The 14,464-nt window shown below is 41.0% G+C and overlaps 1 protein-coding gene across 1 annotated transcript in view; it reads left to right on the forward strand.

Moving 5' to 3' along the window:
• Nucleotides 1-5,248: 5,248 nt before the first annotated feature.
• trip4 (thyroid hormone receptor interactor 4) overlaps nt 5,249-14,464 on the forward strand; it is an 80,719-nt gene continuing 71,503 nt past the window's right edge. The window contains exons 1-11 of the mRNA XM_068313396.1: nt 5,249-5,395; nt 6,093-6,271; nt 6,406-6,536; nt 6,741-6,959; nt 7,072-7,150; nt 7,392-7,497; nt 7,613-7,828; nt 7,904-8,033; nt 8,195-8,388; nt 8,521-8,645; nt 8,774-8,865. Coding sequence (XP_068169497.1) covers nt 5,316-5,395; nt 6,093-6,271; nt 6,406-6,536; nt 6,741-6,959; nt 7,072-7,150; nt 7,392-7,497; nt 7,613-7,828; nt 7,904-8,033; nt 8,195-8,388; nt 8,521-8,645; nt 8,774-8,865 — 1,551 coding nt within the window. The 5' untranslated portion in view covers nt 5,249-5,315. The remainder of the gene's footprint in view (nt 5,396-6,092; nt 6,272-6,405; nt 6,537-6,740; nt 6,960-7,071; nt 7,151-7,391; nt 7,498-7,612; nt 7,829-7,903; nt 8,034-8,194; nt 8,389-8,520; nt 8,646-8,773; nt 8,866-14,464) is intronic.

Here is a 14,464-nt window from a genome sequence, read left to right on the forward strand (position 1 = left end):
ACAAATGTAGTTGATAGCTCTGGCAGGCGGCGGAGGGGCGCATTCAGGCTTGTGTATTCTGTCTGCAGCGACGTGCTGTGAGATTCACGACGGTGAGACACCGACGTTAAAGTCGGTTCTAGGAGTAAAACAGCGTCGTATTTGCCAGTAAATTAGCAGCCTGACATTAAAAACTAGTTTAAAAATTGTTTAGGACACACAGCAGCAAATAGATGCACCTCACCTCCGACTGGACTACCCATCGATCGAAACAATGTTTATTTAATAAACGAAGACGAACGTCGGAGCTTAAATTTCTGCTTCGAACTTCAGATCAGTAAATAATCCGCTCTGTTTGCACTGACTGCACTCGTAATGAATTTAACCAGTTTTTAATGTCAGGTTTTTTAATATGCGTGTTGACTTCTTTCTAAGATGGCAAAGTGATCAAGTGATCAGGTTTCCCTGATGAGGCTCAGAATGGCTTATTGACATAACAATAGGGGCCATTCAAAGGTAGTGAGGAAGTCATGAATGCAATCATGACTGTCTGAGCAGCGCGGCTCTATCTAGTGGACGGATTGCGCAACTACAGCCACTGCAGTTAGTCAAATAAATTGTATTTATTTTTTATTGTGTGCGCCTTTTAATCCGGTGTGCCTTATAAATGAAATAAATTACAAAACAAACAAATTATTGAGGGTGCGCCTTAAAGTCCAGTGTGCCTTATAGTGCGGAAAATACTGTACTTAAGTATTCAAGAGTAAATGTTTTTAAATGTACTTAAAGTAAAAGTAAGAGTAAGAGTAAATTCCTATTTTTTTTGTGTGAAAAAAACAAAGGACCTGACAGAATTACTGTCAATTTACAGTTTTATATATAGTACCTTGTATCTCATTTTTCAGAGAAAACTCAAACCACGTGCACTGATGTGCTTGCCTGTAGAACCATTATGTTATACTGTACCAAGCCTTCCCCAACATCTATAAAAAAGGAAATAAAATTAATACAATCATTAAAGAGGACAATTATGTCATTTTCACATTTTATTAAACAATTCCCCCCTTCCATGCACACACAACACCAAATGGAGGCATACAGGCCCAACCAACCCGTTTAACTGGGGACCAACTGGAACCCCTAAAGGACTCACTGGTGGACTGCTGGTTGAGAACCACTGCTTTACAACAAACTAAATCTCTGCTTTCAACAACTCAATGTTTACAGGAAGGACATATCTCAGTACCACAATATTTGTCTCCCCCAGACTGTCTGTCTACCCCCACCTGTCTGCCCCCCCCCCCCAATCTGTGTGTCTCCCCCTGCCCCCTAGTCTGTGTGTCTCTGTGGCCCTGTGTCTGCCAGTCTCTGTCAGTCTGTAGTACTTTAAAATTAAGTGACAAGAGGTCTCTAGGTGTTACTTTTGTCAGCTTTTCTTCGGCAAACACAATAAGCATTTGAAAATGTACTTTTTCTTGTCTGAGTCCGCATTGTCCTTTTTCACTTCTATAAACTCGACCATATCTTTAAGATGAGGCCATGGGTTTTCTTCCTCTGCCTCATAAAACTCCTGCTCATCATGTTCATCAGATTCAACGGAGGCTTCTTCGGCAGTCGCCATTGTCTTGTTTTGAGCTGATTGGGTAGGGGATGACGTATTTCCACTTTTAGGTAAATCCCAGTTGAGAACGTGTACTGTGATAGGTTTCCTTCTTTGACGAACACTGCATGAGGGCAATTGCATTTTGGGGGCAAAACAACAACAACAGGCAAACCTAAAAGTAACGAGTATTCATGAGCCTTCTCCGAAATTAACTCGAGTAAGAGTAAAAATCTTTGCCTTGGAAATGTATTCGGGTAAGAGTAGTAAGTATGAAAGAATTATAGTATTTGAGTCAAGTAAAAATCCTCAGAATCTGTACTTAAGTACAGTACTTAAGTAAATTTACTCCGTTACCGTCCACCCCTGCCCACAGTGGTTGAAATGTGAAGGAGTCACACAGAAATGTACAGAGTAATTCTGTTAGTTTTGTTTCAAATGATGTTATGTTTTAGATAAATTACAAAGACATTTATAATTAATTTATTCTTAATTAATCTGTGAGTATTCTTAACTAAATTATGCTATATTTTCAATGTCTTCATAAATCTGTATTAATTCTGATTGTGCAAACACGACTGATGAAGAGCCTGACCTCAATTACCTTATATTTCATGTTATTTATGATGTTTTCAATGTCTTAAATATAATTTCATTCATTTCAGCCACAAGTGCTCATACTGATACCAATTTAAATCAGTGTTATTTATAGGAACAGACTCCAGGGAGAGGGCCTGATGGCTCGCATGATGATCTCTAGAAATCTTCCAGCCTGTAGTAAAGATTCACAACCAGGATGCTTGGTGAAATTTTTCTCAAGCAGCAACCAAATATGTGCCCTGGGAATGAAGTGCTAATTTATTGCCAATTTTGATTAGTCACAGTTATGTTGTACAGTAAATGTGCTTAATTAAGTCATCCTCTCGTTGTGACCACTTTGCTCTAAGTCTTGATTATACCTAGGGAAGAAATACCTGACCAAATCCATCCACAGTATGTTAATTTGTCATCCCACCTTCCTCATATTTGAGTTTTATTGGTGGGTATCACCAAACCTGGAAAAAAAAAATTGGAGACACAACTTCTCATCCTCTACTCATCTTTCTTTCCTCACACATTTTCCTTTATGGTTCAAGTTTTTTAATAATTGTTATTGGAAAAAATCTCTTCCTGATCTTGGATTCCTCTTCTTTTTCATACTCCTTAGTCCTGTCACGAAAATGACAAGGGCCGTCCCCAGAAGGCCCCAAGAACACCTGGCCGCCATCAATAAATCGAAGTAGTGGAGGGGACTTGGCTGGAGGGACAGGTGAACAGATTCTGATCGCTTGATGTGACACATGGGGTGGGCCAGCTTTGACCTTGGGAGCCTGAGCTGAACAATAACAGGGTTGATGACTTTGGGGATGGGGAATGGACCGACGAACCTGAGAGCAAAGGGACAGTTTCCTAGTTGACAACCACACCCTCTGGCCCTTCGTGTACTGTGGAGATGGTGTCCTTCTCCAAATTGTGGCTGCCTTGTAGAAGTTGGACTTGTAGGGGGTTCTGGTGGACTTGCTCCTTGGTTTTCCTGCATCGTTTCACCAAGGCCAATCTGGGGAACACCAAGGACTGGTCTAGGGATGGAATTGCCGAAAAGCTGGTGGTGGCACCAATCAGACTACACTATTCCTTCCAGAAACGTGAGATAAACTAAGGACCAATGCCGGAAAAAACGTCCGTGGGGAAATCATGCATCCTGAAAACGCTTGACATCATGACCTCAGCCATTTACTTGGCTGAGGGGAGCTTGGGCAAAGTAATGAAGAGCACCATCTTAGAAAATCTGTCAGCCACAGTCAGAAACACAGTGTTAGCGTCATGGATGTATGGGACCAGGGGTGTTGAGGGATGGGCAAGGGCCCGAGTTCTCCTGAGGACTTCTGGTGAGAAACTTTATTACGGGCACACACAGAGCAAGCGACAACACTGCTGAGCCATTTTAGGCCACAAAAAACATTTTTGCACTATAAATTAAGCTGTTTTTTTATGTCAGGGTGACAAATGGTCTTGTTAGTATAGGCCCAATCGACGACATCCCCCCAGAGGGCCTGTACCACAAAGAACTTATTTTGGGGGCATTTGGGGGGAATAGCTACCCCTTCGGCAGTGGTTTTCATCTTGCTTTCTACCTTGCATTAAAAAAAAAGAAGCCACAAAATAGGTTTCAGGCAAGATGTTCTGGGGTTTAAAATCAACATGGTAATGGTAAAACATGTATGACAGAGCATCTCCTTTAACATTCTTGGGGCCAAATCAGTAAGGGAGCGTAAAATCAAAACAACTAAAGAAAATGGTCCATCTATCCTGTCTTACATTTAACCTCTGAGCGGACATTAAATATTCAAGATCTTTATGATCCGTCCAAATTATGAAATGGCCTTGAAGCTCCCTCCAGCCAACGTTTCCACTCCTCCAGGGCCACCTTAACAGCCAGCAGCTCACGGTCATCAATATCACAGTTGCGCTCTGCTGAGGGGGCATTTCTTATACAGGTAAGCACAGGGGTGCAGTTTATCGTCATTAGGATTAATTTGAGCGAGGACTGCGGACGTTACCAACGTCTGAAGCATCTAAGCTTCAGGAGGATAAGACCAGGAGGGGAAGTGAAGATCTTCTTAAGACTCTGGAATGCAGCATCCCATGCAGTGCTCCAGACAAATGGTCTGTAGGGAGAGGACTAATGGGGAGTGATTGGACACAGGATCAGTTTTGGTTCACTGTCTCTGATTATGGCTGATGACCCCGACATCTGGTTCAGCCCAGCTCACAAACTACACATGCAGAACCATACTATTATCATGACATCTCAAAGGATCATACAGAACTCCTCACTGAGGTGATGATGAGGTCAAGATTATCGTCTCATCTTGACTTGGTGCTTCCTCAGAATTGACTGGTTCATTTGTCCTTGGGAGAGACAAGCTTGACGTATGTGATGTCTGTCTTGGGGCGGCAGTGGCTCAGTGGTAAAGCGGGCGGTAGAGCGGGTCGTCCTATGATTCAAGATCGGCGGTTCGATTCCCGCTCCCGCCCCCCCCAAAAATAAATACCCGGAGGTGAGCTAACAGTGGGAGGTGTCAGCTCATCTCCGGAGCACTGCCGAGGCACCCTTGAGCAAGGTGCCGTCCCCTTTACAAATTGCTCATTTGAGGCGCACCAAGAAGGAGCTGCCTGCCACTCTACCTCCCCTGCATGCCTACAGGCCCCTTTGTGTGTGTGTGTGTGATACAGGGGCCTGTACTCACAAATATGTATGCATGCGTTTGTAATCAGTAGCTAGAGTGTGCTTTCTTAATTTCCCTTCGGGGATCAAACCAGTATATAAAATAAAAAAAATAAAAAAATAGACTCTTTTCAGGTGTCTAAAATAAAATATCATGTTTTCAAGTCAAGATAGTTATTTCAGCTTTCAGTGAACAATTCTGTTATTTCCACCGTTCCTGGAAGCAGCGAACTTTATTGTTGTCAATTTTTGAATTGAGGATACTGTACTATAATACTATACTCTACAGAAAATAACTTCTCAAGAGGACCGTTGATCCACAGCACGAATTGCTTCAGGAAGGTATTCTCTGAAACACAAGTATTTACTGTGTGCGCCTTTGTTATGTCCTCGGCTGGAAACATTCACGCGGCATCTGTGTCACCGGTTTGTCTTGTGGGACGCGAGACTTTAAAGAGTAGAAATAAAATGCCAGACGCTTTGCTGCAGTGGTCTGTGGATCAGTTAAACCACAAATTCGGTTTGGAAGCCTGTGAAGACATCGTCCAGTAAGAAATGTTAACGCCACGTTATTTAACAATGACTGAATTGCTGACAAGCTAACGTTCCCGTCCGACAATCTACGTCATTGACAGTCTGGCGATTGCTATGTAATGTGTCTGCTTTTATATAATCGCCAGTTAAAAATGTTTGTGTTCTAAGTCCTACTGATTTACATTGATCGTCTGTAATGTGTTATTTGCGGCTGTCATAATGCCAGGATAGGTTGACAGGTCTATTACTCAAGCTAAATGTTAGCTAACGTTTACCAAATACTTCTTTCCCCACTCCACGTACAAATCCTACATTTCACTGTAACACGTGTTTATTTCCTTCTAATCAAACTACATTTTAAAGTTACCTGTGCATTTTGTAGGGGGTTTACCTTAAAACATTTAATATTAGGACATGATTTGAATGTCATTCAATCGCATATATTGGACATTGGATATATATATATATATATACATATATAAAATATACTGTATATTCCAACTTCTGGAAAACAAGAATAATAATATTGGGGAACATATGATTATTTAAATTTACAGTATATGTACAGACATTACTGGAATCGTTTAAACAAATTATTTTGTAGTTGATAATGTCATCACATCTGACATGTGTGATTTTGTATGGCATGTTCTCAACATCCACTTTGATTTGACATTTAACGGTGATTAGAAAAATCGCCCTGCTGTCTAGATACATTTTGTCCATTGAAAACGCTGAAGAGATTGTGGAGTATGTGGGAGACCTCCTGCAGGGTACAGAGGGGGCCAAAGGGCAGTTTATAGATGAGCTCCTCATCAGATGGAAGAAGACTCGGCGGCCAGCCACAGATAACACTGGGCTTTTGCTTTTCAAAGAATCCTCTTCAGCAGGTACATAAATAAATATCCGATGTGTGTCATATTATGAACACCTTGTACATAAGCTCCCGTAGAGAGTATTAAACATGATGAACCACTGTAACCATTGAAATTGACTGTCCTTCTGACTATCTGTCCTTCTGGAGAATTGAAAGACATCACCAAAGATGTTCAGAAGAAGTCCAAACGCAAAGGTCGTAACAAACAGGAAGTAGTAACTGTGAGCCAAACAGAACCAGAACAAGAAGCTGTCAAAACTCCCATTGATCAAATGAGGGTCAGTACACATCAGCCTAACATTTGGTCATTTATCTCCTTTTTGAAAGCTGTTGTCATTGTTGCAGTAGAGCAAAGACAAGATGCCCAAAGTTAATTAATAGATTATCTGCTTTGTAAGTGTGGGTGCAATGTTTTGATCATGTCTTCTTCTCTCTTCTCTCATGTTGTCTCCTTTATACTCCTTCATTGGATGCTTTTTCAGGCCCAAGAAAACAGTAACATGTCTTCAACAAAGAGAAAAAGTAAATTTGTCAGTCTATATAATAAAGAAGGACAGGACAGACTGGCTGTTTTAATCCCAGGTCGACATGCCTGTGAGTGCCTTGCCCAAAAGCACAAACTCATCAACAACTGCCTCAGTTGTGGACGGATTGTTTGTGAGCAAGAGGGCTCGGGACCCTGCCTTTTCTGTGGGAGCCTGGTCCGTCAAACTTTATTATCCATCAATTCCATTCTTAAATTCGCTACACTTGTGTTGCTGATAATCTCAGATTTCTTTTTAGAATATTTACCTATTAATTTTTATTATTCAGGTGTGCACTAAAGAGGAGCAAGAGATCCTGCAACGAGACTCAAACAAAAGCCAGAAACTAAGAAAGAAGCTCATGGGAGGTGAGACTCAAAAACTAATCTAGACTCAAAAAATTCTCTTTTCACTTACCACTCTTATTATTTATGTTATTTGCTGTCTGTGCTATTCTTCTTTTCTCCCTGACTATTGCAGCTGTAATTGTGAAAATTTCGTCACTGTGGGATGAATAATGGATTATTTTGTCTTATCTTAAACTAAATAATAACTATCAGATAATGATGGGAGTTAATGCTGTGATTTTGTTTTTCATATTGGTGGAAGGCCCTGGAGAAAGAGATTATCTCCCACATCAAGAGGCCTTGGTGAAAGCTGGTTTTGAGAAGGCTATAAAACATAGAGACAAACTGCTGGATAACGACAAGAATAGGTATCACAAAAAAGAAATTACTATGTCAGCACTTAAAGTGAGGATTTTGATTGCCGTTGATGGTGATCATTAAGATTTAACTTCTTTCTTTATTTGCTCTCCACCTTAACTCCAGTGTTAAGAGAATGCAGGTTCTGGACGATCAGTCAGATTACTTTGCCTCCGAGTCCAACCAGTGGTTGTCACCCTCTGAACGGGAAAAGCTAAAGAAAAAGGAGGAGGAGCTTAGAGAACTTCGTCATGCCTCTCGCAAGGACAGGAAAATCACACTGGACTTTGCTGGTAGACAAGTTCTGGATGAGGGAAACAACCTTAATGAGTACTACGTCAAGTAAGATAGTGTGAACATCAAGGCTGTGGCAGCATTCATGTTGTGTTTTAAGTAATGTTTGCAAAACCTTTTCAGGTTGGATGAGACCCTCAAGGCTATGAGCGCTGATTCTACATCAAAATCACAAGTGCAGTCTGAAAGACAAGGTGGAAAGTCAAGCAGCAGAACGCTTGTCAACCCCAACATAATGCAGTCTGCACCAGAGGTGGGTCAGCTAGACACTGAATGTGTGTTACATTGGGTTTTTCTCTGATCTGAGTTAGCGGGGTTTTTTTGTTTGTTTTTTTCATCTGGACATTTGCACAAATGAAATGCTGGCACTGGCAATGATGTAGAATATAATGAGACAATGAATGTCCTCTCCAGTGGGTGGATATTGGCAGAAGTGAAAACTACAAGAGAAATGACGGACAGGGAAAGATTGTGGCGGAGGACAAGGGAAGAGTGGAGCGTTCCAAATTACGGCTCCAAGACCGAGAACTGCAGGAGATGTCTGATGGAGGCTGGTGCCTCAGCATGCACCAGCCGTGGGCCTCACTGCTGGTCAGAGGCATCAAGAGGTAAGGGTTTAAAAATGTCTCTCAGGGGCTGCAGCATATGAACAAAACTGCACAACTACATCTACAATGTAGACTTTGTTTTTTGCCAGAACGATGAAAGAAGCAGTAATTCTACATTTTTTGTGGGTGTAGGGTAGAGGGGCGGACTTGGTACACATCCCACCGGGGTCGTCTTTGGATTGCCGCTGCAGCTAAGAAGCCCACCCCTCTGGAGATTGCGGAGGTTGAAGCCATGCACCGCCACATCCGCAAGAAAGGTAAATAGTGTACACACTGAAGCTGCTCAGAGGGCCGTGAGTGCAGGGGGATTTTTTTCTGGCAGACCTGGCTTAAGTAAACATGATGCCTGTGGTTGTGTGTAAGTGTAATTCTTTGATCTGTGCAGAGCCCAGGTTTCCTGAACACTACCCCACCTCCTGCCTGTTGGGCTGCGTTAACGTGACCGACTGCCTCTCTCAGGATCAGTTCAGAGAGCAGGTCAGTGATGGTTTGTTTTATACCAGACAAATGTTCAGACTGACAACTGGCTGAATTTCAGCTCATGTCATATTGTTAAAAGTCGACTGAATCACAGAACAAATATGGGTGATGGTTCAGGTCTGTAACTGGGCCATGGCAGCAGAATGAATACCAAAACCAACGAGGAAGACCAACAGCATTCGTTAAGGTGCATTTAGATGATTTTCATTTCAATTTACTGATATTGACCTACATGGTCTGTCCACGTCAGCAGAAAAGCAGTTTTCCCAAGAGTTTTCATCTCTGTCTTCTTGGCACAAATGTTCTTTTAGTTGTTGTTAGTGTTCGGTTTACATACAGGCTGGACTTAGTGGACTCTTGATCCGACTGTTTTTGTTGTATTTGTGTTGTGGTGACTGCTGGAAATTGAAACTGTGATTGTGGAATTACGTCTGAATGCCAGAGTTTAATGTTCTTCCTAACTGTCTGTTGTCTGCAAGATAGCTCAAAATGTTGTCAAGGGATTTTGGTAAAAATTTGTGTAGGGTTGGATCTTAAGCAAAGGAAGACGAGATAAAATTTGGGGTGACTCCTGGCACATATTCAATATCTGTTCTCTACTTCCTAAAACCCTGTGAGATTCAGTTAGAAAGCACTCATCGAGCCCATGACTCTACTAATACCATCACTAATACCTGAACAATGGGGAAAAAATTGGTACTGTAATAAGAACAACAACATTTCACCTTTGTACTCTGTAATAATCCTGTAGTGGTGGAGTTGGCAGAGGTTTGTGGTCTGAGTCTTTTCTACTTTAGTCATGCTGCATACACGTAAACACTTCACTGACATCAAAATGAAAGCCGAATTACAGTTCAGTTTCAAAACAAAAAAAGGCAGTCAGAGACTGCAACATCCCGCGACTTACCCTGACCTACTTTACCTGACAAGTGCATAGTTTTGACCTTTCTGAGTAGGTCAAGGCTATACAGTAGCATTGACCATAGATCAAAGCTAGTGATCGTTTCACAAAGCTTGTTTCACATTTCTTGCAAAGATATTCAGTGGACTAACGAACGGACAGACGAGCACAGGAACACTGACAATTGCAATACATCACCGCTTTGAAACAGGATGTAACAATTAGACAGGAAACAATAAACCATTTCAGACATTGCCCTTTGAGATTATAGATATCCAGAAGATTACTTTACGCACATGGTAAAAGACAAAAAACTCAATCTTCCTCAGATACAAATACTCATTTTGTCAAAAATTATGAATGTTATTAAGGACAGACTGACTTGTTTGTTTGACAAGGTTAAAATCTAGACGTTCCATGTCTGTGAGGATGGTCAGAATTCCCCTCACATCTGTTTTATTGAAGAGTACCTGGAAGATCCTTTATACAGTATATGACTGAGTTGGCCTCTCATCATTGGTAACTCAGTTTTTGCAGTAGAAATGATTTCTGCAATTCCACATCTTACCAGCAGAGGTCAGACTAAACCCTCTTGAGCCAAAGCTCTGCCAGCTTCACGATTCCCACCACTGGGGACAGTGTGCACCGCAGGACTCTCCTCTCTTACCACATACCTCCCACCAGGATAGTGATACACTGTATGTACAGATACATTACACTGGTATCATTTTGTTGTCCTTAAGCATTGTACTATAACAGTGATTGCTCTCTCATTTAGCTAGAGAAGACAAGAATATTAAAGAGCTCTCTGAATACTGATGCAGCAATAGAATGCGCTGCTGTTGTCTTTCCATTGCCACTTAAAGTCAAATCCACCCTTAATCAGGGCGTTACAAGAACTCTGGTCTGACTCGACTCTGAACATGTGATGTGGCAAAACATAATCCATTCACAGCATTTTAGTGCTGCATTTCCAGACTCATAAACTGTTAACTCAAGCTTTTACACCCAAATGAATTTACCTAATTTTGAGTTATATGGAGTTCACACTGGAAAGTACACTCCATTCTCATTAAGTCATCATATGTGCACAGAGTTGCTGTCATAGCAGTGGAACGTACTGAAAACAGTTTCATTGCTGTACTCATCATGCACCTTTCTCCTCTGACTTTTGTAGAGACTGCACTGCCACAGGTCTTATCTGTGCATGTAATGCTGTATACAAATATAATTAGAGGTAGGGCTGCACAGTATGTTGTTTCTGTATCAGCATCAGAGGACATGTAATGTTAAACAAACCAAATGAACTCAACCTGTTGTAGCCTTCTACTACTCGACCGAAAGGAAAACTTGTTTTTTTACTCGGTTTTAGTTTGTAATTATTTTTCAAATGTGATGCCGACAGCTGGCTCACTTCATGTAATTGAGATATATTGTCTAAAGTACTAATTCGAAAAATTAGCACAATGTGAGCCAGTTGCAATGCTGTCGGCTAATATTTTGACAGGAAATTTTAATATATGTAATAGTATTCCTTGAACAGGCTTGAACAGTCCAGAGCTGTTCAAGCCTCAATGAATTGTGAAATTGTTTGTGTAGCAATTTGAAAACATTAATTCTTTGAATAATAGCGATGCCTTCACAAGAGCATTTACTCTGGTTTTCTCCCATCAAATTAAAATAAAGCAAATCCACACCCACCAAGATGTCAGTTAGTCATCTTTTTTGTGTATCGACATTTAAATTCCTGACTTGACAGTTGTCCTATCACACACACACACACACACACACACACACACACACACACACACACACACACACACACACACACACACACACACACACACACACACACACACACACACGGAGAGAGAATAATCTACACTGAACATGTTATGTAAACGCAACTCAAACATGTCCCATGCGTGTAAAACCACAATCCCTCTTGAGCACACATGCTTATATTTTAGGGGTGATTTTTTTTGTTTGTTCTTAGAAATCTTCCAGTGTTTCCATGTAGCTGCGCATTTTAAAGTGTGTCTTCATGCATCAATTCAGTTTGTGTTATTTTTGAGGAGCGCTGAATTTTGGTAAAAAGAAAATAAGAAAAAATGTGTGCTGCTACATGGTTTTCATTCTTACTGCAGGGACCTGTAAATCTAAGGGCTTTTCCTTTTTGTACTCTGTCCTCATTCTCTCCTACACCACTCATTCCACCCAGGGCTGTAAAATCATGTTTGCAGGCAGTGTGGCTGCCCTTTCATCCTGTGAAAGGGTATGTGTGTGTATGTGTCCACTTGCACAGAGCAGCCATAAATAACACCCCTCACCCCACACAAGGCCCCTCACAAAAAAGAAAGGCAGATGTAGAAAACAGTGGAGCAACCAGAGACGAACAACAGTACAGAAGGTCTAATGATGGTGCTGAGTAGTTGGTTTGTGCTCATTCCAGTCACCAGTTTGAAGGCAGAGACTGTTAACTGTTTAGCCTTTAGTGTTTTAAGCCTGCTTCTTTTCATGTAAGCAGAGGAGTGCATGTTGTACTAAAGCAGAGTAGCACACAGTTGAGCTGCTTGGCTGGGAGAGTGGGTGAGAAGCAGGATTTACTGTCCTGTGCTGGCAGTTGTGGGTGGTTAAAAGAGGCGGGTGGTGAAGGACAGACAACCATTATTTTTCAGGCTCTTCTATATCTACCCCTAGTGATATATGAAATATTTAGAGAAAGTGGAATGTGGGTAGATCAGGAGAAAATAAAAGAAAACTGTGAATGCAAAAAGGGTACATTACTAAAGATGACCAATCCAGTGTTATAGCAGCCTTTGACCAGGTCGGGCGCTGTTGCACAAAGCAACCCTAAAAACCCGATACCTTGCTGACAGATAGTGAAGAAAGACCACCCCAGGCAGAGCAGGATTTCCATCTGCTTGACTTGGACCAATTCTCTCCCTCATTAGAAATTGACTGGTTTATTGATCCATTCCCCCTATAATCTCTCACTCCTCCTAACTCCCCAGCCCCCCTTGCTGCAGATAATTGGCCAGCCATTATGATCCGTCCTCTGTCTTTCAACCCTTACCCCCCAGTGCTCACTCAGCATTGAGTTTAAATGTGTGCCTGACCTTTTTCTGCAGAAAGTGGGGGGTTGGGACAAAGAAAGGTGTGTTACGGATTGAAAATTGTTATATTTTAGCTGGAGGAGGCAGAGTGAGATAATTAAAAAGAATGAAGAGAGAGCTCCAGTCAAACGGAGCTGCTTTATGGGTGGTGAATACACTGCAGATGGTTTATCTCACATATAGCAATTACAGTCAACTGTGCAATACCTCAGAATTGCACATGAAACATAGTCAAACATCATTACTATATTTTGAGTGCAACATTTATTTAAACATTGCACAGACACATTTTCAGTGTGGTTTGCAGCGCAGGCTAAGGCACATCACACCCCATACAGAGCTCAAATCACACCATCAGCCTACTCCTGTGGTGATAAAATTGATTGGATCAATCCACACAATTATAATAGGGGTCTAATTTATTACTCCAAATACCGTATCTCCCACTGCAGAGCTACATGTCTTACAAAATATAAGTCAAAGAGGTCTACTCCTTTTAACAGACATGCAGATTGAAAAAGCAGTTAGTGTTCAGTTCTCTGTTGATTTATATCAAATGAAGATTAGGGCTGTGTGTAATCTCTACGTATGTAATCAATGATTTCTAGAAATTTCCTGATGATGAAATGTTTACATAACATTGCTGTCTAGAAGTTTCAACCTTCAAAGCAGTTTGTGAATAATAATTTTTGACTGTAGGTTATTCAGCTGTAGTAGATCCTGACAGTTGTGTTCATCAGACACATACAAGACATGATATGTACTTCATGTCAGTGGTCCCCTAGTGATCTAGACTGTCGTCAACCATAAAGCCATCATCCACTCATAGTTAGCATTAATTCAGTTTTATTTCACTGACTGAAATGACAAATAGGAAATGTGCATGATTCCCCTTTCTCCAAAGGCATTTTGACAGGTCATCATTTGATAAATTAGAAATAAATTAACCATCTTGAATTTAGTTGAGCTGTATTCACTTTGGGATCCTTCCTCAAAAATTGGATGTGTTGCCAGACCAGCCCATCTTACACCGTCTCACACAAGCCATTGTTTGTTCAAGTTGAATGAAATAATGGCAGCACAATCTCTCCAGTGTGTGATTAGAAATAGTAAGGTGGTGTTTCGTGAGCAAAAGAGGTATGATGTTTAACACTACACCAGCTGCGTTTAGTGTGATAGTTTCCATAACTCACAGTGTTTCATAAACACATGACATAGCAACATGGCATTTCCCCTCCCTGTTACATGGTGGCTAATTGTAGGGTAAGGAGGAGCTCCAGGAGATTGTGCTGTGTTCCCAATATAAAGACGCAATTTTGTTAAAATGTATTCTTTCTTCTTTACCATAACATCTAAATTTCTGTTCTGAAGATACCGTGTTAAGGCTTTAAGCAACAACAATAATGCAATTGCATTATTAGTTTTTTCTGAAAAGGAGCCCAGAATTTACTGAAAAAACATTGAAATCTTCAATTCATCATGTGGATAAATAAATGTATTCTTTACTTTGTGGTGAAATACTTTTAGATGTTATTATTTTAATGCTTGGTTGCTCATCTGCTCCAACATTATGTTGGCT

This window comes from Antennarius striatus, chromosome 1 (assembly GCF_040054535.1).
Source record: "Antennarius striatus isolate MH-2024 chromosome 1, ASM4005453v1, whole genome shotgun sequence".
NCBI classification, from domain to species: domain Eukaryota; kingdom Metazoa; phylum Chordata; class Actinopteri; order Lophiiformes; family Antennariidae; genus Antennarius; species Antennarius striatus.